The 27,572-nt window shown below is 33.1% G+C and overlaps 1 protein-coding gene across 6 annotated transcripts in view; it reads right to left on the bottom strand.

Moving 5' to 3' along the window:
* Positions 1-27,572, bottom strand: part of ZC3H13 (zinc finger CCCH-type containing 13) — a 94,905-nt gene that overhangs the window by 26,370 nt on the left and 40,963 nt on the right. For all 6 annotated transcript variants that reach the window (XM_081045798.1, XM_081045797.1, XM_081045794.1 and 3 more), the window contains 3 exons: positions 22,911-23,108; positions 8,958-9,268; positions 5,680-6,144 (listed from right to left, as the gene is read on the bottom strand). In XM_081045798.1, the coding sequence (XP_080901924.1) occupies positions 5,680-6,144; positions 8,958-9,268; positions 22,911-23,108 (974 nt within the window). The remainder of the gene's footprint in view (positions 1-5,679; positions 6,145-8,957; positions 9,269-22,910; positions 23,109-27,572) is intronic.

The following is a 27,572-nucleotide window of genomic DNA, read 5'->3' on the forward strand; positions in this document are numbered from 1 at the left end:
CAACAAGTTTCATCAATCATAATCTTTCCTCCCCAAAAATATACAGATAAAAGGTGTCTGTTTTTATTCCAAAGTGTGCTAATCATTGTTGAAAAGAATATTAAATGTTGGATCAGAACACCTAAGTTGTCTAATGACTGACTTGGGTAAGCTAAGCCCCAGTTACCTCTATCTATAAAAAAAGTCACATAATGGAATCATAAAGCAAGAAGACTCATTTCAATTAACCTCCCAAAAAAACAAAACAAAAATAAAAACTACTGACTCATATCGAATTTACAGAAAGATTATGAAAATAATGAAAAATATGGATATATATTATTGCTTTGATTACAGTTTACAGTGAAAACATTCCAATACAGAACAAAGGCACTTTGTTGAAATTAAGTGGTGCCTGAAAATTTTCATTAAAAAGTGTGAGAAATGAATGTTCATAGAAACTTTTTTTGTAATAGCCCCAAACTAGAAAGGACCCAAATGTCTTCTAATGGGTAAATGGTTAAACAAATTGTGGTATATTCAAATCATGGAATACAACAAGGGACAAACTTTTGATACAACTTGAATGAACTTCAAGGAGATTATGGTGAATGAGAAAGCCAATTACAACAGGATACATATAATGTGATTCTACTTATGTAACATTCATGAAACAACAATTAAAGGACATATTAGTGGTTGCCAGAGATCAGGGACAGGGAAGGGGAGTTAGGTTATGGCTAGAAAGGGGTAACACAGGGAGTCTTGTAATGGTATGTATAGCTGAGTATCTTGATTGTGGTGATGGTAATGCAAAGCTACACAACCACTAAAGAAAACAGTATGGAGGTTCCTAAAAAAATTAAAAATAAAAGTATCTTTGATTCAACAATCCCACTTCTGAGTGTATATCCAAAGGAACTTGAAATCAGGATCTGGGAGAGACAGCTGCACTACCATGTTCATGACAGGATTACTCACAATAGGCAACACATAGAGGCATCCTAAATGTCTATTGACAGGTGAATTGATAAAGAAAATATGATATATACATATAATGAAATATTATTCAGCCTTAAAAAAAGGAAATCCTGCCACTGGAGACAACATAGATGAACCTGGAGGACATTCTGCTTAGTGAGATTAAGTCAGACACAGAAGGACAAATACTACACGATAGCACTTATATGTGAAATTTAAAATAGTCAAACTCATAGAAGCAGAACGTAGAATGGTTGCCAAGGGCTGGAGGGAGAGGGAAACAGGGAGGTATTAGTCAAAGGGTGCAAAGTTTCAGTTGTACAAGATGAATAGTCCTACTGTACGGTACAGTGCCTACAGTTAGTGACGATGTACTATAAATGCAAAAATTTGTAAGAGGCTAGATCTTAAGTGTTCTCATCACACACACAAATCATAAGAAGGAGGAAATTATTTTTTGCAGGTGATAGGTATGTTTACGGCATATATTGTGGTATATATTTATCTCCAAGCTAATCAAATTGTATAATTAAATGTGTGCATGTCAATTTTGTACGTCAATCATACCTTAATAAAGTAGCTTAAAAAAATTCATAGAGCTATGTTTACATACACATAAACACACCCCTTACCCATAACAGGCTCTGAGCCCTGAAAGAACTACAGTATAATTCTAAATACTGTAACAGGATATTTTAATAATCAAAACATATATAAAGAATACTTTAACAATTAAAGACCAGAAAGAAGACATTTTAAACTAAAAAAAAAAAAGCCATATATAACATCTAGGAATAAAAAGGTTAAATATTGGATTAGATGCTGCTAAGAGAAAATTAGTAAAAACAAAAAAAAATGTCTAAGGATACAACCCAGAAAGCAAAAAGAGAGATAACAAGATGAAAAATCTAAAAGGAGAACGAGAGTTCAGAATCAAGGAAAATACAATGAGAAGATTCAACATATGTCTTACATATATCTAAATATATGCTGTTTAGAGTCATATTTAAAACAAAAAGATACAAAAAGATCGAAAGGATGGAAAAAGATATATCAAACACTAACCGAAAGAAACCTATGAGTAAAATAACCTTCAAGACAAAAAACCACTATTAGTAATAAAGAGGGTCATTCTGTGATGATAAAAGAATAATCTGACTTACATGTGCCTAATAGCAAAGCTTCAAAATATTCAAAGCAAAACTGGATCGAATTATACAAAATCGACAAATTCACAATGATAGTGGAAGATTTAACTCACATCTCTGTATGTTAGAAAAAGACTAAAAAAATTAAGTGTAGACCTGAAAGCATAGTTAACAAACTTGATCTTAGGGACACACTTTGCATCCAATCATTACAAGCATATGCAGAACATTTATAAAAACTGATAGCTATGCCACAAAGTAAGTCTTAACAAATACAATGGTCAAAGAACTGACTTCAAAGAGTCTTCTCTGACAATTAAAATTGGGGGAAGGGATTTATTTTAAAAAGCATGACTGGAAATTTAAAATCCTATTTCTACATAACTCATTAAGTCCAAGAAGAAATCATATTTAGAAAGTGTTTAGAATGGTTATTAATGTAACTATCATACATTTCACAACAAAGTAAAATATAAGGGTAGAAATTAATGAAATAGAACAAGAGATACAAAAGAAAACAAAACCAAAGATTAGTTCTTTAAAAAGAATCAAAATGGACAAGCCTCTGGCAAGATGGAACAAGAAATAAAAATAAGGGAATGTAATTATAGATGTAACAGAGATTTAAAAAAAAGAAATTTAGAAACATCTTTTTATCAAAAATTTGAAAACAATTCCCTGGAAAAATGTAACGTGCTATACTGCTTCAAGAAAAAACAGCAATCTTAATTATTACAATAATCTAAATGTGTAACTTGTAGAGAAAGTCAAGTGGTAGTAAAAGCTGTACGCATCAGAAAATTGAGAAACAAGGCTTAAGACAAATGTTACCCACTGTCAAAGAAAAGATAACTAATCATATATAAATTGTGCCAGAGAACAGAAAAAGCAGCAAAAATTCCCAACACATTTTATATGACTAGTATAACTGATCTCCAAACCCAACAAGGACAATATAAAAAATGAACTACAGTCCGTGGTACGCCAGAACTTGTTCACACTGGCTCAACAGAGCCAATTGTGTACATCTCTTCCCAACTCCATATTGAGTGACATGTTAGTACTCCAAATCTGCTATGGCAGGAGTATTTATACCATGGAAATTGGCAAAAGTTACAAGTGAGGTAGGAATAGTTGTTAAATATTTACCATAATACCACTAATCATATGTCAATATAATTAAAAACATGGATGCTTAAATGAAAATTAAAATTTAAACCCATTCTATAACTTGTAAAAAATAAAAAATAGCATTTACCTTAGTAATGCAATAGTTCTAAAATTTTAAAAATACATTAACGTAAGTTAACAAAGTAAAAGATAAACTGTATCAGACTATATGATCGTCTCAAGATACAGAAAAACCAGTCATGACAAATGCTGTTAGCTAAATTGGGAAATTAGGAGACATCTTTAACACAATAAAAATAATCTGCTAGAAAAACCACAACGCATAGTGGTGAATGCCAGACAAACAAAGCAAAGTCCATTCTATTACTATATAGAACACTATGTTGAAAGAGTTGCTCAGCAAGCAATCAACAGTAAATAAATAAAAATCAGAAGGGAAGAGACTATGTTCCCAGACATAAATTTTTAAGAGAATCTAATTAGATCTACAAGAAAATACAGCAACATCACAATGTAAGATTAATTTACAAGCATCAATTCCCATTTCCATACACCAGCAATAAGCATAAGAAAATGAAATATTTTAAAAGATATCATTTAGTGACACCTGTACATAGTTATTCACTGAAACACTGTTCAAAAACAAAAAGAGATTGGAACATCTAAATATCCATCAGTGTAGGACTTAGTTATGGTATATCCTGCAACAGACACTAGACACCAGACGAGGGAGGTAGCTATTTTTCCAACTGATTACTATGGAATGATCTCCAAGATATTTTTTAAGTGAAAATAGCAGGGTCTAGGGCACTATATAGTTAATTTTCTTAAATAAAAGAGTTTTTTAAATTACATTTGTAAAACCAGAGGAGAAAATGAATAGATATGCATATTTGCTTGTGAAGAATCTTTCTGGAAAGGATACAAATAAATTTCGCAAAAGGAGGAACCAGGTCGGGGTAGATGGAAGGCTTTTCACAATCTATATCCATATCTATATCCATATCTATCTCGTTTTGTACCTTTGAAATTTTGAACCATGTGAATGCATTATTTATAAAAATAATTTTTAAAGTACCATTTACAACAGCAACAAAAATGCTACCCAGGAATAAAATATGTACCAGACCTTAATATAAAAAGTTACAAATTCATCAATTTAATGTATTTGAAATAAAGACTTAACAGTTTTCCATAAAACTTTTTTAAAAGAACAACTCATTTTGAAAATATATATGAAAAGCAAAGGGCCAAAAAAAGCCAAGACAACTATAAAAAAGAAGGTGATGGGGTTTTAGCTTAATGTAAAGCTATAATATGGACCAAGATAGACCAGCAGCTCGATGGAAAGAGTAAGTGGTCAGACTGTGCAGCAGTGTTTGGGGGGAGGAAATAGAAAGGGGGAGCGGAAGAGAAAGACCAAAGGTAATTTAGTTCAAGCAGTTTGGAGATAGTCAAATACATTTGGATAGGTAGTTATTGGGTATGGCAAATTCTTTTCAAGGGGAAGGGAAGAAAAATGGCTCAAGACCCCAATAATGTGATGATTTGAAGTCAGCACAAACACTGAAGAATTAAACAAACCAGTCATTTCTGTATCATCAATTTTGAAAGTCTACCATTTTAATTTCACTTTAATGATCATTTTATTGTATATGTAGAGGGTGCCAAAACAATGTATACACATTTTAAGAAAGGAAAAAACTGTATTTAAATTGTAATACTCAATATATACCGGTAACAAAAGATGAATACAAGTCATGTGTATACATTGTTTTGGCACACCTAGTATATATACACACAGTGTATACCGGAGGTGCCAAAAAAATTTATACACGTTTTAAGAGATGGTCAACATTGCTCAAGCAGTGCTTCACCATAATCAGAAGTGTCTGGAAGCTGATGGTAACCACTTTGAGCACTTCTTGTAATTGCAGAAGTCAAACGTGACCTGTATTCATCTTTTGTTATTGGTATATACTGAGTATTACAATTAATAGTTTTCTTCCTTTCTTAAAATGTGTATACATTTTTTTGGCACCCTCTGTATATATGTGTGTATGTGTATGTATATACACATACACACATATATCTGTTTATTAAAAATTACTTCCTATGACTCTACTTTTTTGCCTGATAGTAATTTTCTTAGTGTTCCACATTAATTAAGATTGAAGGCATGACTGGATATGTAATTCAACTAGGAACTAGGGAGTCTAGGTCAGGCCCCTCTTATCTTTTGTTACTTTAGCTCACAATTTCTATTCAGAATTTATAGGGAAAAATCACAAATTCAACTAACTGAAAATTATTTTGACAAAACAATGATAATCAATGCAGAAAAAAACATATCTAGAAAATAAATCTGAGGAGATATAAGATTGAATAATTTCTATACGGACATACAAGATACAGTTCCCTGACAAATCAAAAACCTTACCCTTTTCAGGTAACTCTGGACCTCTGCCCCTACTTCTGCCGATCCGGTCATTCCTAATTTCACTTCGAGACTCATTTCTGGAATCACTTCTTAGTTCAGTACGAGAACTTTCTTCTCTCACGTGGTTTCTGCCGTAACTTCGGGATTCTTCCTGATACGCATCCTCCTTGCGATGAGCATCCCGACCTTCCCGATCCCTGTAGTCATGGGCATCGCGAGCAGACCGAGAATCTCTGGGGTCACGGCCCTCCTTGGCATCTCTGCTATAATCTCTCATCTCCCTAGAGTCCCGGATGTCTCTGGAGTCTCTTAGTTCCCTCCGGTCTCTGGCATCTCTGGCATCTCTCCGATCCCGACCATCTCGAGGTTCTCTATCTTCTCTGTGGTCTCTAGAAGAGCTCTGATCCTGTTCATATTCTCGTTCTTCTCTTGTGTCCTTTTCTCTATCCCTTTTGCCTCTAGTCTCTGTAATTCAATTTTGGAAATCAAACATAATTCCTTTCACAAAATTTTGGGAAATTAGACAATATATTTAATACAGAACTTTTAAAATTTTATTGGGGCGGCCGGTTGGCTCAGTTGCTTAGAGCACAGTGCTTGTAATACCACGGTCACCAGTTTGATTCCCACATGGCCAATGAGCTGCGCCCTCCACAACCAGACTGAAAAAAAACCCACAATGACTTGACTTGGAGCTGATGGGTTCTGGAAAACCACGCTGTTCCCCAACATTCCCCAATACAAAAATTAAAAAAAGAAAAAAACAAACAAAAAAAAGAGATTTACAATTTTATTACAATGATAATTCATGTTCTTTGCAGAAAATAAAAGGAGAAAATATGGTCAAATAAAAAAATTAAATCCTTTCAAAAGCTAAAATTCCAAAGGTGATTTTATTACACTTGAATAATTATGTTCTTATTGGATAAACTTTGAATATGATTCTCCCCACCCCAATTTACCCATTCTTACATCTTAAACCTCTAAAACCAGTTGACTTCATATCACTGATGGCTTTGTTTTCAGAAACCATTTTTAGATCCAGTTGCACAGTGTCATCTCAAACTAATATTAGGCCAGACTAAGCCACACATGACCACCTCAAATAGAGTTAAGCATCTGAGAGTGGCCCGCAGTTAGTAAGCTGGCTGGCAAAGAGAGGCTGTTATATTCTTTTCTTGAGCTATTTAATGGAATCATACTCCTGTCTAGAAAACTTTCTCTACTTAAAGCATTTTGTAAGACTTCATAGAAAAATAAAAAGGTAATTTTAGTTATTAAAAAGCTGGAATGAATCTCACTGATTATTTAATCCAAACTTGTCACTGTATAAATGAAATAGAGGCCCAGAAATTAAATGGCCTAGTTCAACCCATACACGTCATGGGAATTTGCAAAGATCAGAAACTATTCTTTAGATATGCCTAGAATAGGCATACACTGATTACAGCATAAATCTGATATGAAGCCAAAGAATTAACAAGAGAACTTCAAAGAACAAATACTGCCTTTTTAATCAGAGTCCTTCCTCAGTTGCTCTTACACTCTGGAATTGCCTCAAGATCTGAGGCTATTTTAGCCACTGTAGCTGATTTATGCCTAACACATTGTAAAGTTACCTCCTTTTCGCTTTGTCTCCAGTGGCTAGGTCCATAGATTTCCTCAAGAACCCAAACATCTAGTATCCACAAACCCCCGAGATTCTCACACCAATAACTTATCTGCCCTGCCAATTGCTTTGTCCGTGTACTTATATCCATAAATGCCATTTAAGGACAGACACAGAAGGCAAGAAAGTGATGTCTTCATTCTTTTCTGTGAACACCTACTAGTCCTCCTCCAATACCAACGGTGCCTAAGAATATGTTCACTGAATACCAGATCCTTTTTTCATGACGCCCCATCTGTCTTTACAAATACATCTAGTTAATATATTTTGTTCTTTACCTACTCCCCATTCTTCCACTAAAATTCTTATTTCAAAAAATGACATCTAAATAGAGCGGAACAAACATCTGTTTGTTCAAACAGCTCTTCCTCCTTACAAAGAACCTAAACAGATATGGTTTCTTATTAACAGGATTTTTCCTGTAACATACTCTTACCACAAAAAAAGCAAACCTAAAAGATTCAACTCCGTACTATTTCCCTTCATTAGTATGTTTAATAGTTATGTTTTGAGATAATAAAGAATTTTCATTCAGTAGTCACTATTGTCCTGGTCAACTCTAGCTGCTAAATATCTTATCAAAATTAATAGGTATAAGAGAATTTTCCCATCTTACTAATGTTCCATAAATACTGTTGTGCTGATCTGATTCCAGAATCATGTATACAAGGGATAATTCTATAAAATAAGTGCTCTTTCTGGTCCCTAACTATGCATCCATTATTTTCTTGAATAAAAGAACTTGATTAATTATTGCATTAATTTTGCATATATTGCATATAACTTGATTAATTATTAATTATTGCAGAAGACCGCTATACTATACTCAAAGACTGGCTTTTAAAATGCATATTAAATCGTTATGTTGTTGCAAATAAACAAATATTTCCTGAGTACTCATTATATTCAAAAACTGACACAAGGGGAAGTTGGGGGAAAAAAAACACCTGTCAAGGTAGATAAACAAGGACAAGAGGCTTAGACAAGAAGTACAGAAAGAGATGAGATATTAGACTGTATTGCTAGGTAATAATAGCTTCTCAGCTTGAATAGGGAGTAGCAAACCCAAAGTCAACTGAATTCTTAGGGATCTAGAAAGGAAAACTGCTTTGCGTACTTCTTTCTGGAATTACATCTGGAAAACTGATCATTTGGTTTGCAATGACTGTTCCCCCAGCCCTCATCTCTTTATAAAAACATGTTTTCAAACTCTGGCCCCCGGTTTGCTGCTTTTCTTTCCTTCACCTCTTTGTTTTTTTTTTTTTGTTTTTTTTTTAAGAATTAACTAAGCAATTAGAAGGATGTTCTAAGAATAAGATGGCCAAAAATTTCTAGAACTTGAGAGTATTTAAGTAAAACCTCTTAAAGAAAGCATCACTCAGTATACACATAAATGTCCACTTACACATATTTTAATAGCTTACATTCGCTGTGTCATTAAGCACCTTCTGTGGCCCTCAGAACTCTCCTCTGTGTGCTATAGAAGATTTAAAATAACCCAGTTCTCTTCTACTCCTTATTACAACAATAAATCTGAATGTCCAAGTTTTAAATAAAGAAAACATCTACTTAAATAACTAAAAAAATCAAGATAAAGTACAGTGCATACCTTCCCTCCTTTCATGACGACGATCATGAGACTGTGAAGTCCGTTCATGATCATGCCTGCCTTTCTCTCGCATAGGAGAGCGATGTCTTGGGGGACTTTGCTTTCTCTGAGGAGAAGACAGAGAATGTGAAGGATAAGGAGACACAGAACGTCTTAAAGGTGGAGTTATTGTCCTCTGATAAGCTGGTGAAGGAGTCCTTTTTCGTCGAGGAGAAAGAGAATGCCTTTGAATAGATGATCCTGATTGTGAGGAAGATGAGTGATGTCTAGAAGATATAGGAGAATGATGCTGTCCTGCAGGGGAAGTAGACCTAGAAGGAAAAATAACATCAATCAAAGACATGTTCCAGAGCCTTCATTTCTAGCCAAAGGAAAATCATTTTTAAAAACAAACAAAATGAATGTAAAAGTTAAACCTAAAAGTGTAATTCCAGCATAAATGTTAATTCACAATGCTATGAAAGAGTAAGTCAGTTTTTAAAGATTCCATTGATTTTTAAGTCAGCTTGAGGCAATAGTTCTAATTGAGATATGCACTGCCTCTCTCCCAAGCTTTGGCTCGAAGGCACACCTCCTTTTCCTGGTAACAGTCTCCCTGGGCACAGATGGTCTTACCCTTACTTAAAGTATGGAATTCACTCTTATTAGAGATAGCCTTTGGAAAAAAAAAAACCACTTGTAAGATGTAGATAGAAAGCTACTATAACTTAATTGACTCTGTATTTCCCTACAGATACTAGTAGAAATATTCAAATGGGTCTTACCCAAATTTGGAAAACCATTTACCATCAATCACCATTCAAATGCATCCTACTGAACAAAAAAATCATTACAAGACTGGGAATTAGAATGACTATTGTTTGGTGCTTTCCAATTTCAATTTTATCAGGTTTTAGTCAACTTGGAAATATCTAAATTGATAAAATAAAGAATGTGGCTCTCCACTGAACTGACATTTTGGTTAATTTTATTTCTGGGATATACTCAAAATTTTGTTTCAAGAATGTCTACAATATACCCTTTGGTGATTAGTTCACAGAACTTAAAAAATTAAATAGGTCATAACACTATCTTTAAAAACACATTATAGGGCGGACAGGTGGCTCAGTTGGTTAGAGCGTGAGCTCTCAACCACAAGGTTGCCAGTTCAATTCCCACATGGGCCAGCGAGCTGCACCCTCCACAACTAGAATGAAGACAACGAGCTGCAGCTGAGCTGCTACTGAGCTCCGGATGGCTCAGGTGGTTGGAGTGCGTGCTCTCAACCACAAGGCTGAGAGTTTGACCTCCACAAGGGATGGTGGGCAGTGCCCCCTGCAACTAAAATTTAACAATGGCAACTGGACTTGGAGTTGAGCTGCGCCCTCCACAACTAAGATTGAAAGGACAACAATGGAGCTGATTGTTGGGTCCTGGGACCCAACATTGGAGCTGATTGTTGGGTCCAATGGAGCGGATTGTTGGGTCCTGGGAAAAACACACTGCTCCCCAATAAAGTCCTGGAAATACACACTGTTCCCCAATAAAGTCCTGTTCCCTTCCCCAATAAAATCTTAAAAAAACCAACACACACAAAAAAACACATTACAGTCCAATCACATTTCTACTCAAATTTGGTGTCTATAGCATGGAAGAAAAAAACTTCAGTTTGAGCTCAGGATAATTGAGTTGTATGTAGTACTAAGGCCAGAGCAGCAATGTGTTGTCAAGTTATGGCTTTAGTATTTTAACTGTTTTTCTTCTTACCCATCCTTCAGGAAAAAAAAAAGAGTTTAAGAAAATTATTGGTTTAATTTAAGCATCTGTTATGGACTGGATGTTTGTGTCTACACAAATTTTTATGTTGATACCCCAACCCCCATGATGGTATTTGGAGGTGGGGTCTTTGGGAATAATTAGATTTAGATGAGGTCCTGAGGGTGGGGCTCCCACGATGGGATTAGTGTCCTTATAAGAAAAGGAAGAGCCAGAGCTTGCTTGCTCAGGGGTGTGCATGCTTGCTCTCTCTTCCTTGTGACGACACAGTGAGAAGACAGCTATCTATGAATCTGTAAGTGGGTCCTCACCAGGCACCAAATCTGCCTGGCATCTTGACCTTGGATTTCCGAGTATATTTCACTTGGGTAAAAAATGTGAAAGGTTAAGAAATGAAAAAGAAAAACTCGTATTCAAGATGCGAGTAATTTTACCTACGAACCAGAAAGCTTACCCTATAGACTTTCTAAAATTAGTAACACAACTTTTCTGTCAATAGTTTTTATTTCTCAAATATGAAAATATGCTCACACATGTAACTAACATTCATAATTCAACTATTAAAATCATTGTGCAAAAAGTATACTTTAAAAAAGAAACAAATGGAGTATGGACAGTATCAAAATCAACTCTAACATAATCATAATAACATAACAATAGCATGTAACACATATATTGCTACTATGTGCATGACATTGTTTTAAATGCTTTGCATATATTAACTCATTTAATGTTTATGTCAACAACCCTATGAGGTACCTGAGGCAGAGGACTGAAAAACAGTCTGTCTTAACTACAGGGTCTAGGAGCAGACTACCAACTACAAAGCAGGCAATTTCAGCTACTTAATATAACAAAGTCTACAAAGCACGGTAATGAACTAGGAACTGTTAGGTCCAAAATAAAAATTTGCCAGGTTGTCAGGGGACTACTTCAGGTCGCTCACTAAGGAAAGGGTTTTTTACTGAGATGATGATATTTGAGCCAAGAGCTGAAAATGTGAGGGAAGAACTTTCTGTGCAGAGGGCTCAGCAACCATCAAGGAGCTGGAAGGGATTGTGATATTCAAGAACAGAAAGAAGACAAGTGTGTACAATTTATGATGCTCTGACAATGAGAGAGGGTCAGAGAGTAGGCAGGGACCAGATATTAAATGCAGAAGAAAGACAATGCCTCAGACAAACAATTCCCAAATCTGAATACAAAGGTTCCATTTTAATATTAAAAGGTTTGTATAGCCTTCATATTTGCATTAATATCCACTAATTGGGAAAATATTATAAAAGATACTACAAATTCATCAATGCTTTTAAAATTTGTATTTAGAAATTACATTTTTCTCCTTTTTCTCTTTTAGGTATGATACTGGTATAGTCATTATATGTTTTTAAACGTCCTGCTTTCTTGGCGAGCTATACTAAAATACTATATACGAGAGAAACGATAAAATAGCCAGGATTTGCTTCAAAATAATACTGGAGGGGAAGAGGTGGACAGGGGTATAGAGGAAACAAGAAGGATAAAACCTTATACCATTTTATTTTTATGTATGTGAAACGTTCTCTAATAATAATCATGTTAATGTAACATTTTTTCCATCCGCTGTATACAACCAAGCAACATTACCACATACTTACTCAAGAAACTATCAATTCAAATGCTTGGTATATACATGGATTCCTCCCCATCCTGTGGTTCACGGACACAAGATGAAATTCACTAGTCCAGACTATGGTATCTGAACATGAATGGTAAATACTGAATAAATCAAAGAATTAATTCAATAGATAACATTCTCTGTCACAGGTGTGAAACACTCTGATTTTATTTTGATAAATGGGTGTGATTACTAAAAGGAAATAAGACTGCCAATTTGGTGGTAATTTGCTTATTCTACTAAGTTGAAGTGAAAGCCAACAAGGTTTAAATGACCACATCTGTTTTTCAAATCTGAGAAAGATTCATGCAGGCATTTGTATTCCTATCAAGAAGTAGATTTCCATATTCAGGTAATAATAATGAAGTGATTACTTTAAAAAAACAAACAAAAAACTACCTATGCTCTTACTGCTATTTCCTTATTTAACCCCAAAATTTTGTAACCTAGCATTTTGACTAAAACATATTAAGCATCAGTAAAACCATATTTAACCAAATATCCAGCCGAATGAGCTATATGAACCTGCTAGCTAACTTCTTTAGTTAACTACTATCCATAAAGTTTTTGTTTGCTTAAACCCTTGATATACTGGTTACCTTTCCTGATTCAGCAAAGTGCATAGGATACAGATTTTACTGATAAGGAAAATATTACGGGTCCACTGAAACATCATTGTAAATATCCACGTTAGGATTATCTAGATGTAACAGATTAGGTTAGGAATATTGATGCAAAATATTTCCTTCACAAGTGATTTTCTCACTAAATATCCAATTTGAGCTTTCCTGTGAGTTACATCTCCCCTGAAACAAATTCCACAATAAAAATGATTTAGTTGAGTTCCAGGTAATTAAGATTTTCTGTACAGAGTAGGTAATGAAAAGTTTATTTAAAAAAAATATTATGGGAAATAGCTGCATTAAAATAAATCCATAAGGCTTTTTAATAAACAAGTGGTATTCAGGTTTTGATCAACATTAGATAAATAAATCACAGCTGAGTAAAGTCTACTGGTCAAAATGAAAAACACTGATAAAAACATCCTTGCAATAACTGTGGCCTCCAAAATATTCACTTAAAAGCAACTACAGGGCAGAATTTAGTGTTATTCAAAATAGCAAATATTTTGGGAACAAAGTTAATGTGGCTAATGAAGGTTTGGGAGGAAAGTACTCAAATCCTGTATGCCAGTTTAGTGGCAAAGGCCTAAAGAATAATTAAAAATTTTTTTAAATTTTTGAAGAAGAGAAATCATACATTTTTCTGGGAGGCTATGGGTACACTTCCCCTCACCAAAACACAAAAAGGCAAAATTTTACCCACAAATCAAGAAATTTGCAGATTCCTAAAATCCACCAATGGATCTCAGGTTAACAGCCCCCATCTAGAAGATTGTAAACTGAGACACAGAAGACAGGGACTTAAAGTCATAGGAGAATGAGGTTTTGTTGCATTCTTGCATCATCTGTCACCGCGTGTATGCATACTCTTCTAGTAACTCAATAGGGAACCATCTTTTACGAAATATATGCAATTCCCTATATTCAATAGGTCTAGTAAGTCTGTCTTGGAAGGAATAAAAAAAAATCCATATTCAGAAGGATTATTTTACATACATGTAATTAGTCTCACTTCCACCTGTAGTAACAAAGCTTCTCATTTAACCACTGATGACAACATTTTTGTTCACTGCTGTGTTACCAGCTTTTAGAACAATGCCTGCCACACAGTAGGTATTCAATAACTGTTGAACAAATAAATGAACTAATTAGCATACAGTAAGTCCTCATTTAACATTGTTGATAGGTTCTTTAAGTAAAACAATGTATAATGAAACCAATTTTATGGTAGGCTAATTGATATAAGAGTTTAGTTCCTCTAGCATCTCATCAACGTTATAATGTAATGATGCTGAACAAAATGATGTTATTCAAGGATCTGCTTGCTTTTACTTAAGCACAACACATTTTGATAACTAAAGTCTAAATTAATTTTAAAGGGCAGTTTTCTCCAAAAGGAATTTAGATGCTAACCTTTAAATACATACTGAAAGCAGTGACAAAGATTCTTAATATAGTGGTTTGATTTTATAATCAATACATTTTTTATTCACAGTAATGGAAATAAATCAAAATATCAGATCCACTTTAAAAAATCCTGGAAATTAAAAATTAATTCCTCTAATCAAAATGCCCTTTTTCAAACTTGTCAAAGAAGGTGTTAGAACTCCAGTGCAAGTCAGGTACCCACGCAGTCCTTCAGTACTCCTAGTTCTGCTGCTTCATTTCCTTAGACAAAAGAAATAAACTAAGTTTATATTTTTCTATATACTGAGTAACAGATGAGTCCCAGGCATATCTTGTTCCTTGAGGAAACAGCCAGAAACAAAAACTGGAAAATGAAGAATCAACCTACATAATACTCAATTCCTCATAATACAAAATGTGTTACCATTTCAATCCAGGGACATAATGTTAAGAACCACCTCTCAGAGATTTCTGGGTCAAAATAACAAAATAAGAGCACCAAGAACAATCAGAAAAGAACAAAGATGTCTTAAAATGTAAGTCAACAATAACATTTAACATAATTTATACCTGATTTACATGTTATTTTCAAAAACATACCTACTGGATTGAATAAAATATAGAGTTATTTTAGGAAATATGTTCAAGAATTGTGGGTGCTCCAGTTAACCATTTTCTTATTGCTCCTGTAAGGCACAATGCTGCTAGATCCTAGTAACAGCTGATAGAATCATTCTGGTTCTTCTATGTCACCACAGGGGAAAGAAAAACAAAATTGATTCATCTAAATAAGTTAGATAAGATCTCTTTTCCAGACAAAGAAAGGACTAAGCTTATTACCAAAATATATTTTTGGGAAATGACTGGGTTTTGTTGAACTTACAAAATTATTTTTATAAGTAGATAATTTATACTGAATAATATTACAAATACCAGTTCACAGAGCTTTCCACATAAAGGGCCAGATAACACTGCTTTTACTCTGATAATCTTTTGCTTAGTAACATGAACAGAAATGGCATCTCACAAGTGATGCCATTAAGCAGAAACTGCAATGACCTATCCCATCACCTATTTTGTCCTTGCTCTTTAGTAACCCCAATTGTACTTGGGGCTTATATTTAAGCTAAAGGCTTACATTTCTAAGACTCCCTCATAGCTAGATGTAGCCATGTGACTAAATTCTAGCCAAAAGGATACAAGGGAAAATAGTGAGTGAGACTTCCAGGAAGATTAAAGCTTTCTTCCCTTCATTTTTCTGCTGCTGGAATATGTATACAAAGGTTAAAACATCAGCAATCATATTTAACCACGAGACAACCCTAAAAAAAGAGCATGTACAAGGAAGAAATACAGTACCTAGATCATCAATGACTTTGTAGAACAGTGTTATCAGTCTTGGACTGCCTCCCTCTAAGCTTCTTTAAGTGAGAGAATAAATCCCAATTTATGGTTCCCAACCATTGCTGAACACTAGAATCACCCAGTGAACTTTAAAAAATCTGGACTCCCCATCTAAATAAATCAGAATATCTGGGGATTGGAATCAGGCATCAATATACTTTAAAGACTTTCAGGTGATTCCAGCAAAGTTTGGGCATGATTGTCTAATATACTTAAGATCTCTCCCCGCTCCACCGAGTCCTTATTTCTAACACCTGATTTTAAATCTGATATTGTGTAAGCATCAGTTAGAAAAAAAGTACAAAATTTGAAAAAACTAAGAAATTTTATGGCTACATTCTATTAAATGTATAGTTTAAGTGAAAACCTGTAAATGGAAAGGTATTTTTAAATACTACTACACTGTAATTTATTATTAAAGTAGAAAAACAAAGAATACTTTGCTGAAAAAAAAAAAGTTTCATTTTATTTAATCTTCACCTCCACCCTGTAAGGCCGTATCATGCATATTTTACAGCGGAATCAATAGATGCTCAGAGAAAACAACTCATTCAGGGTCTCACATCAAGTAACTGGCAAAGCTCAGATACAAGTTCCTAGTTGTGTAAACTCAAGGATTGTACATTTTCCATTACACTGTAACTCAAAAAGAAAAGCAACTGAAAGCCCTCTAAAGAGTTAATTTTTTTCTTGATGAAATAGGAAGTTCATAAAATAATTTGAAAATTAAATTTAAAAAAATTAAGAAGGGAAAAGCACCCCTCTGAAATTTGTAAGCATTTCATAAATTTTGTGAACCAGAAAAATATTATCTCAAAGTTGATTTTTATAAAAAGCTTATTTGTCGGTTTTGAAATAGACCTTTAAGAAGTACTATTTTTAGGGTAGAAAAACACTGGTTTATGAAGAATAGTTTATTAAAATACACAGAATCTAAATTAGTCAATGCAGTGACCTAAACTCTGAATTTTGAAACAATTTTTGGATTTCAAAATGAACAGATTTTCAGAAGGGTCTCAGTTCTTTCACAGGCCAGCTTTTTGATATATTTATATCAAAAGTTAAATGTTTATCAAAAGACAAAAGATCAATAAGGAAACAATCTGAATAACACTATAGGTCAACTAAATCTAACAGACATATAGAACACTACACCAAATCACAGCAGAATATACATTCTTCTCAAGTGCACATGAAACATTCTTCAGAACAGACCACATTTTAGGTCACAAAACAAGTCTTAACAAATTCAAAAAGACAGAAATCATACAAAGTATCTTTTCTGATCACAATGAAACAAAACTTGAAATCAACAGCACAAGAAAACCTAAAAATACACAAATATGTGCAAATTAAACAACATACTTTTCATCGATGAGTCAAAAAGGGATGTCACAAGGGAAATCAGAAAATATGAGACAAATGAAAATAAAAAAATCAACATACCAAAACTTGAGATGCAGGGAAAACAGTGCTAAATGGAAACTTTATAGAAAATAATGCATACATTAAATTAAGAAAGACCTGAAATAAACTACTTAAATTTACACCTCAAAAAATTACAAATAGAACAAATTAAATTCAAAGCTAGCAGAAGGAAAGGAATAATAGATTAGAGATCAAAATAGAGAATTAGAAAAACAATGAAAATAATGAAAACTAAGTTGGATTTTTGAAAAGATCAACAAAAAGGACAAATTCTTAGCTAGATTAACTGAAAAAATAAGACTCGAATAACTAAAATCAGAAAAGAGGAGTCAATATAAAACTGATGGCATAGGGGAAAAAAAAGGAAAGAGAATACTATAAACAACTGTATGCCAAAAAATTGGCTGACCTAGAAATAAATAATGGATAAATTCCTAGAAACACACAACTGTCCTAAACTGAATCATTAAGCAACAAAAAATCTGAATAGACCAACAATGAGTATGGATATTGAATCAGTAATTAAAAACTTCCCAACAAAGAAAAGCCCAGCACCAAAATTCACTTGAGACAACAAAGACAAACCCAGCACCAGAATTCACTTGAGAATTCTATTAAACATTTAAAGGATTAACACTAATCCTCTGAAACTTCCAAATAAACTGAAAGGAAAGGAACACTTCCAAGCTCATTTTATGAGGCCAGTATTACCTTGGAATCAAAGCCAGACAAAAACACTACAAGAAAACTATATACCAATATTCCTGACGAACACTGATGCAAAAACCTTCAACAAATAGCAAACCAAATTCACAACACATTAATAGATTATACACCATGACAAAGTGGGATTTATTCCTAGAATGCAAGGATGGTTCAACATAAGAAAATCAATGCACTACACCGCATTAACAGAATAAAAGGAAAAAACATGATTATCTCAATAGATGAAAAATAACAGACAAAATTAAAAACTTTCTTATGATAAAACATAAACAAACTAAGAACAGAAAGACACTACCTTAACATAACAAAGGTCATTTATGAAAAACCCATAGGAAACATCATATTCAATGGTAAAAGATCGAAACTTTTCCTCAAAGATCAGGAACAAGGCAACGATGCCCATTCACCACTTCTATTCAACATAGTATTGGAAGTTCTAGCCAGAGCAATTGGGCAAGAAACAGAAATAAAAGGCAGCCAAATTGGAAAGAAGTAAAATTATGTCCATTCACAGATGGTATGAGTTTATATGTAGAAAACTCTATATATAGAGCCACAAAAATAGAAAAACTGTTGGAATAAATAAATTTAGTAAAGTTGCAGGATACAAAATCAAAATGCAAAAATCAGTTGTGTTTCTATAAACTAATAATAAACAATCTGAAAAGGAAATTAACAATTCCATTTGCAATAGCATAAAAAGTAATACTTTGGAATAAACCTAACCATAGAGTTCAAAGACTTGTAACTGAAAACTGTAAAACACTGCTGAAAGAAATTAAAGACATAAACAAATGGAAAGACATTCTATACTCATGGATTATAAGACTTAATATTAAGATGCCTATACTATCCAAAGAGATCTACAGATTTGACACAATCACTATCAAAATCCCAATGGCATTTTTTTCAATTTTTTTTTTACTATAAGTGTACAAAAAACATGATTAGACATTTACAACCCACACAAAGTGATAATCCCAACAAGCCTACTACCCTTCTGACCCCGTACATAGCTATTACAATACCATTGACTACGTTCTCTATACTGTACTTTACATCTCGTGACTATACATACATATGTGTGAGTGTATAATAGTTGACATTCAATATTATTTTATATTAGTTTCAGGTGTACAATGATTAGGCATTTATATAACTTATGAAGTGATGTCCCTGATAAGTCTAGAACCTATCTGACACCATATAGTTTTTACATTATTGACTATATTCCCCATACTGTACATCCCTGTGACTATTTTGTGACTACCAAGTTATACTTCCTAATCCCTTGACCTTTCTCACCCATCCCCCCAACCCCTCCCATCTAACAACCATCAATTTGTTCCCTGTATCTATGAGTCTATTTCTGTTGTTTGTTCGTTTGCTCTGTTCTTTAGATTCCATATATAAGTGAAGTCATATGGTATTTGTCCTTCTCAGTCTGACTTATTTCACTTAGCATAATATCCTCTAGGTCCACTGCCCATGTTATTGCAAGTGGTAATATTTTATTTTTTTATGGTAGAGCAATACTCCATTGTATAAATATACCATAATTTCTTTATCCAATCTTCCATTGATGATCATTTCAGTAGTTTCCATATCTAGTGAATAGAGATGTAGTAAACGTAGGTGTGCATATAGGTGTTTTGGATTTCTTTGGATAAATACCCAGGAGTGCAACTGCTGGGTCATTAGGTAGTTCCATTTTTAATTTTTTTGAGAAAACTTCATACTGTTTTCCATAGTGGCTACACCAATTTGCATTCCTACCAACAGTGCACAAGAGTTCCCTTTTCTCCACATGCTTGCCAATACTTACTGTTTGTTGATTTATTTATGTAAGCCATTCTGTCAGGAGTGAGGTGGTATCTCATTGTTTTTACTTGCATTTCTCTGATGATTAGTGACGTTGAACATCTTTTCATGTCTACTGGCCATCTGTATGTCCACTTTGGAGAAATGTCTATTCAGGGCCTCCGCCCATTTTTTAACTGTTTGCTTTTTTCGGTATTGAGTTGAATGAGTTTGATTTTTTTTTAATAAATGTTGGATATTAACCCCTTATCAGATGTATCACTGGCAAATATCTTCTCATCAGTACAATGTCTTTTCAATTTGTTGATGGTTTCATTTGCTGTGAAAAAAACTTTAGTTTGATGTAGTCTCATTTGTTTATTTTTTCTTTTGTTTCCCTTGCCTGAGAGGCTGTAGCACTAAAAATATTACTAAGGGTAATGTCTGAGAGTTTACTTCCTATATTTTCTTCTAAGAGCTTTCTGGTTTTGGGACTTACATTTAAGTCTTTAATCCATTTTGAGTTTATTCTTGTCAATGGCATAAGAAAGTAGTACAGTTTCATTTTTTTGCATGTATCTGCCCTGTTTTTCCCAGCACCATTTATTAAATAGACTATCCTTACCCCAATGTAAATTCTTGCTTCCTTTGTCATAGATTAAATGACCATATAGGCATGAATTTATTTCTGGGCTATTCTGTTTCATTGATCCATGTGTCTGTTTTTATGCCAATACCATGCTGTTTGATTACTATAGCCTTGTAGTATAATTTGATATCAGGTAGCATGATACCTCCAGCTTTGTTGTTCTTTGTCCGTATTGCCGTGGCTATTTGGGGTCTTTTATGGTTCCGTATCAATTTTAGGATTATTTATTCTAGTTCTGTGCAAAATACTGTTGGTACTTTGATAGTGATTGTACTGAATCTATAGATTGCTTTGGGTAGTATGGGCATTTTAAGTATATTAATTCTTTCTATCCATGAGAATGGTATGTGCTTCCATTTCTTTGTATTTTCTTTAATTTCTGTCTTCAATGTCTTAAAATTTTCTGCATACAGGTCTTTTAGTTCCTTGGTTAAATTTATTTCTAAGTATTTTATTTCTTTTGATGCAACTGTAAATGGGATTTTCTTATTTCTCTTTCTGATAGTTCATTATTGATGTATAGAAATGCAACTGATTTCTGAATATTAATTTTGTATCCTGCTACTTTACTAAATTCATTTATCAGTTCTAATAGTTTTTTTGTGGAATCTTTGGCGTTATCTATCTTATCATCTGCAAATAATGACAATTTTACTTCCCCCTTTCCTATTTGGATGCCTTTGTTCCTGTCTTGTTTGAATGCTAGAACTTCCAGTACTACGGTGAATAAAAGTGGTAAAAGTAGGTACCATTTGTTCCTGATCTTAAAGGGAATGTTTTTAGCTTTTCCCCATTGAGTATATTAGCCACAGGTTTGTCATTTATGGCCTTTATTATGTTTAGATATGTTCCCTCTCTTCCTACTTTGCTGAGTTTTTATAAATGCATGCTGGATTTTGTCCAATGCTTTTTCTGCATCTATTGATATGACCATACGATTTTTTTAAATTTTGTTTATATGGCGTCCCAATGGCATTTCTGCAGAAATATAAACATTCATTCTAAAGTTTACATGGAATTTCAAGGGACCTCAAATAGCCAAAAAAATTTTGAAAAGAATGAACGATGGGAAAGGACTCACCTTTCCTGATTTCAAATTGTATTACAAAGCCTCAGTAATCAAAACAGTATGGTACTAGCATAAATACAAACAGACCAAATAAGAAAAATAGGGAGCCCAGAAATAAATCTTTGCATGTATGGTCAAATGATCTTCAATAAGGGTGCCAACTAAGACCAATCAATGGAGAAAGTCTTTTCAAAAAATAGTGCTGGAAAAACTAGTTGTCTAAATGCAAAAAAATGAAGTTGGACCCATATCTTACACTACAAAAACAAAAATCAATTCAAAAGGGATTTAAGACCTAAATGTAATATCTAAAACTATAAAACACCTACAAGAAAATATAGGTGAAAATCTTCATGACACTGGAGTTGTCAATGAGTTCTTGGATATAATACCAAAAGCACAGGAAACAAAAACAAAAACAAAAAACTGGGACTCCAACAAACTTAAAAACTTTTGTGCATCAAAGGACACTATCAACAGAGTAAAAGGACAACCTATGAAAAGGGAGAAAATATTTGCAAATCACATATCTGATAAGGTGTTAATATCTAGAATATATAATAGATTCCTACACCCAACAACAAAAGTGAAATAATTAAAAAATGGGAAAAGTGTTAAATAGACTTTATGCCAAAGATAATATACAAATGGCCAACAAGCATATGGAAAGATGCTCAACATCACTAATCACCAATGCCATGTAAACCAAAATGACATATCACCTCATACCCATTAGAACAGCTACTATCCAAAACACAGAAAACAGCTACCAAATGATCCAGCAATTCCACTTGAGGGCACGAGTATATCCAAAAGAACTGAAAGAAGGGTCTTGAAGAGGTATTTGCACACCCATGTTCATAATAGCACTATTCACAATAGCCAAGAGGTGGAAGCAACCCATATGTCCATCAACAGATGAATGGATAAACAAAATGTGATATATCATTCAGCTTTAAAAAGGAAGGCAATTCTGTCACATGCTACAACATGGATAAATTGTGAACACAGTATGCTAAGGGAAATAAGCCAGTCACAAAAAGAAAAAATGATTCCATTTATATGAAAAAAACGTAGAATGGTAATTTCTAGAAGCTGGGGAGCTGGGAGAGGGAAAGGGACTGCTTTATTGAGTACAGAGTTTCAGATTTATAAAATGAAAAAGTTCTGGCGATCTGTTTCATGACAGTGTGAACAGACTTACCACAACTATACACTTAAAAATGGTTAAGAATGGAAATTTTGTTTTTTTAATCACAATAAAAAAATTTTGTTAATTATTTATTCAATTAGCCATACCTCAATATGGGAATTATTGAATATACATACACAGTTTAAAAACATTAAAAAATCCATTACATTAATGCCTAAAAGCTTCTGAAAAGTATTTTAGATTCTACAAAAGTAAGATTGTTAAAAACAGAATCCTACTTACCTGGGCTTGTCTCTTTTTTCTCTTTGTCTTTCAAAATCTCGTCCTCTGTCCTTTCCATCTCTTGGTTTTTCTTCTATCCTGTCTTTTACTTTATACTTTTCTTTGTATTTTTTCCCCAGAGCAATATCTTCCTGTATAGGAGGGGGTGGACTAGGAGTGCGAGGTCCTTTCTTTTTACTTGGGTTGCTTTTTGAATTCCTGAAGGTAACACAAAGCTATCATTAGAGGTCCAACTACTTCTGGATGGTCGATCAAATGGCTATTTTTAAAATTTTAACAAACCACACTTTAAAAATGGTAGCATTTCTTTCAAAACATGACTTTCATTGTTTTGTATATTAGTAATCAATATCTAGAAAAAAAAAGAAATGAGCAAAGAAATAATTTACTTCCTACTTATTTCGTTAACACTACTTACTAAATAATATTAAAAGGTAGGTTTCTGAAACAGAGATAAAGTAGGAAGAGACTCTTTCAGGAAAGGAAATAAAATAAAACAATTGCATGAACTCGTTTTTGTTTTCTTAGCTTATACAGAAAAGTAGATAAAGTATAAAAATCACTTATAATACTATTACTCAAGGATAGCTATTATTAACACCTTTGATATATGTTCACAGTTTTTCCATGTTTCTTTCCCCCTTCCACCTTTCCTTCCCATCACACACAATCCTATGTTTTGCAAATATTTTTTATTTGTAAATATTTTTTGTACTAAATATAGTATGAGTATCTTTCTATGACAAAACGTAGATTTAGTAATTATTATCATAGATTGTATAGAGTTTCCTTGTATAGATATGCTCTATATAATGTCTTCAAACAAATAAGTTTAGGTGGCTTCCATGTTTTTATCATTACAAAGAACACACAATTATATCATCAATACATGAAATCCTGAGCACTGTGAGTAAACATTCATTTAAATCTTTGAGATTTGTTTAAGAAATCTTTCCCAACTCTTAGATCACAAAGACAGTCCTTTAAAATTTTTAACTTTTTTCAGCACTCTGTGAGCTACTTCAATGTGAAGGCTAAAGTCTTTTACTCAATGACTTTTATTTTATTCCATCAATTCTCCATATGACCGAAGTCTCTCTGGTTTGCTTTATTATAATGAATGCATCTCCTGGAACTATCCTTAATGTCTTATTTTTATTTCCATCTCTCCTTTTGTGTTCCATTTCCTAAACATGTCTTCAAATACAGTAATTTTTCTTTCAAGCAACACTCATTCTACTAATTCTAAATTTGGCAATCTCATTATTCTGCTATTTTCAGTTTAACAATTGTTTTTCTTCCAAAATATCTTTGCTCACAGATGGCTTATATTTTTATCAGCTGCTCTTATCATGTCAATGCAATATCCTCTCAAATTGTACTAAAAATATGAATTATTTAAATTTGTTTCTGTTTTCTGCAACACTGGGTGTTCAGTCTGATACTAAGTTTTTAAGTAGCCCTTTCTTTTCATATATTGAGTAAGTTATCACTAGCTACTTATTTCACTCTTTACTGATTTTTATAAATGAAGACCTGAGCCTAAATCCTACCTTGAGTTCTCTAAGCACAAGATTCCTTAGTTATAAAAAGGTAACAGTATCTTCCTCAAATTGCTGATAAAATTTAAAAGATAATAGTACAAAAGCAACTGACTTATGGTAGCCATTCAGAAAATTTAGTTCTCTTAGTCTTTTATTCCTATTTCTGATTATCATAGACAAGGTTAACTATCTAGCAAGTGAGAAATTATTAAATTATGAACAAATCTATTTTTCATCTTTGTCTTCTGCCAAGAACTGTATCACATCTCACTGCATATTTATAAGATGACTCAAATATTTTATGTATCTAACAGATAAGTGATAAATGTATGTATTTCTAAATATTTTTCCACTTAAATGACAAAAAATAATCAATGGTTACAATCTATATCAAAAATCATTTTAAAAACCACTTTGAAGATAAACAGATGAATTCTTGATACAAATTGTATTTTCACATCACTTTTATCCTGGGCACAATGTTGAACCATGCTGTCTGGACTCTTCTGAAATCAGTTACTGCCAAATGACCAAGTTCACGCCAAAAGAATGTGAATGGAAGTGATGTACATCACTTACAGGCCCAACTAATAAAACTCTCATACTCCAGTCAGTTGTAAATTATACAACTAAATAAATGTAATATTCCAATTAATATTTTTCTTTGTACATTCCATTTTTTTTGTGTCCTCAAAACCCTAAGAAAGCAGAGCCATGACCTGAAGGAGCCTAGGTTATAGAATCTCCACAGGAGAGCAACCTGTTAATCAGAAACACCAATTTTGACTTCAGTTCAGTGAGAAATAAACTTCTGTGTATTAAATTCACATTTTGGGATTAAACTATTATAACAACCAGGATTATCCAAATACACTCACTAAAGTACACAATTTCTTCCCATTACAATAAAAAATATAGGTGATTGGAAAACACAATTATGTTACAGATATAAGGTTTTTGAGTGTCTTCCAACTGAATGGGGTCGAAATTGGTTTTGTGCCTTCTGAAGTCAATAAGATCTTTCAACATTTTTAAAGCCAATCAATTATTATTTAATGGCACATAGCCCACTTTCTATTTGTAGCATAGAGCTCAATTATCTACTTCTACCATGTTTAGATTTTTTTCCTCTCTCTCCCCAAAACTACTTCTTTTGAACAGCTTTTGACGTACTCTATTCATCTTTGTACAAAGAGCTATATAAAAAACTTTACTTAATAAAAACTAAGAAATAACGTAGATGGTAAGAACAGATAATACATTTGCTGATTCTAAGCCACACTTTTATCTCACATATCAGCATAAAACTTATTATCAGGCTATATCTCACAATGAATGTCAAAGAAAAGTGCCAGCTCTTAGGGACAAGTTTGAGTTTTGTCTGTAAGTATCTCTGCCTCCTCAATGTGATAATCATGTAAGACCAAGGAGTTTTTTTGCCTGTCACCTCAGTTGACTTTCTGGCATTGGTTATAAAACTCCATTGAACTTTAAGCCGAAATTCTAATCCTGAGTTGTTGCTTATCATGTCTTCAAACAGTTTATAGTATGATCCAGAAATGAAACTAAAAGTTGATCCGACACACTCTAGGTAATGTAAACTGCATAACCAAAGAAATGCTGTACTCAATTCAATGTTTTCTTTCTAACTTTCATGTACTGTTTTTCAGGTCCTTCTGCTTCTATCATTAAATTAATGGTGCATCTTAAAGTCAACAACATCATAGAATACAGGAAATACCATAGTTAAATCAATGTACTTATTCATTTAAAATATTCATCAAAAGATGAGTTACTGCATAAAAAGCAGAAAGAGAAGACTATGTGAAATAGGATGAAACTACCCCTCATCTAGTTATCAAAACTTTCTATGAAAAGATTAAATTTCAAAGATTTTATAAATCAAAATGAAAAGAGAATTTAAAAAAGGTATTTCTGGTATGCAGTTTTGGGGGAAAGTGAATGGAATTAAGGGAAAATTCATTAATTGGTTAGCCAATTGGAAATAGAGCAATTGGAGGTGAATTCCACCACTTTTAGTTCAACTTCTTCTATATCTCTTGTAATATTAACTCTATCCCAGGAGCCAAGGAAAGGACCAAGTCAACTTTACAGATGTCTTATTAAAATGCAAATCTCTACGTAAAGTAGGTGCTATGGGGAGATAGAACAATGAACCATCAAGATCCCAATCTCCAAGGAGCTTAAATTTAATAGAGGTTGTAAAACATGTATGTCACAGCTAAAATACAATGAAAACAGCAATTAACATTAAGGGGGGTATAAATAAAATCTGATACATCCACAAAGGGAACAAAAATTATGTCCAGTAGGGAAAAATGGGGAAACAACAGAAAAGATAGAATTTGAGCTAAACATTGAAGGACTCAAGGTGGAAGAGTGGAAGAAGAAGATTGGACAAAAATATGGGAAGACTGAAAGATCAAAGTATGAATCTCATTCTAAAAAATCTGAATTTCACTCAAGAGAAGAAAACCACTGAGTTTTTCAATGGCATAATAAATTAACTGCAATTGTTCTCTTAAGATTTCTTATATCTGTAAAATAAATGGGTTGGGGTATCTGCATGAAAATGTTTATTATGTGTGGGGAGTGAATACTAGATAAAGTCAATACAGTTAGTAGAACGATGTAATACTCATCTAGGCAAAAAGTAACTAGAGTCTGAAATAGGGTTAAAGCCTCTAGGAACTAGAAGGAGTCAAATATGAGTTTCATTATGGGTTCAGATAAACAGAATTTGCAAACTGGTCAAAAGTTGGGTAGAGGCTTTCATTTTCCTTCTTTCTTAAATAAAATTTAAGTATAAATATACTTAAGTGTAAGTATAAATATACTTAAAATTTAAATATACTTAAAATTTAAATAGTACAGAGTGACATTAAATGAAAAAGTGTCTCCTGCCTTATTCTCAGTCCTTAATGTAATAATACTTAATCATTTCTATTTTCACTTCAACTGGCTACTACAATAATTCTAAATAATGTATTATTAGTGCTACGTATACACTATAAAGAATTTAATCTCTTGATCATGTACACAAGGAGTCAAGAATTAAGTTCATTGTGTATAACTTTTAATAGCTAAAAATTAGAAA

The sequence above is a fragment of the Rhinolophus hipposideros genome (assembly GCF_964194185.1).
Source record: "Rhinolophus hipposideros genome assembly, chromosome: 4".
NCBI lineage: Eukaryota > Metazoa > Chordata > Mammalia > Chiroptera > Rhinolophidae > Rhinolophus > Rhinolophus hipposideros.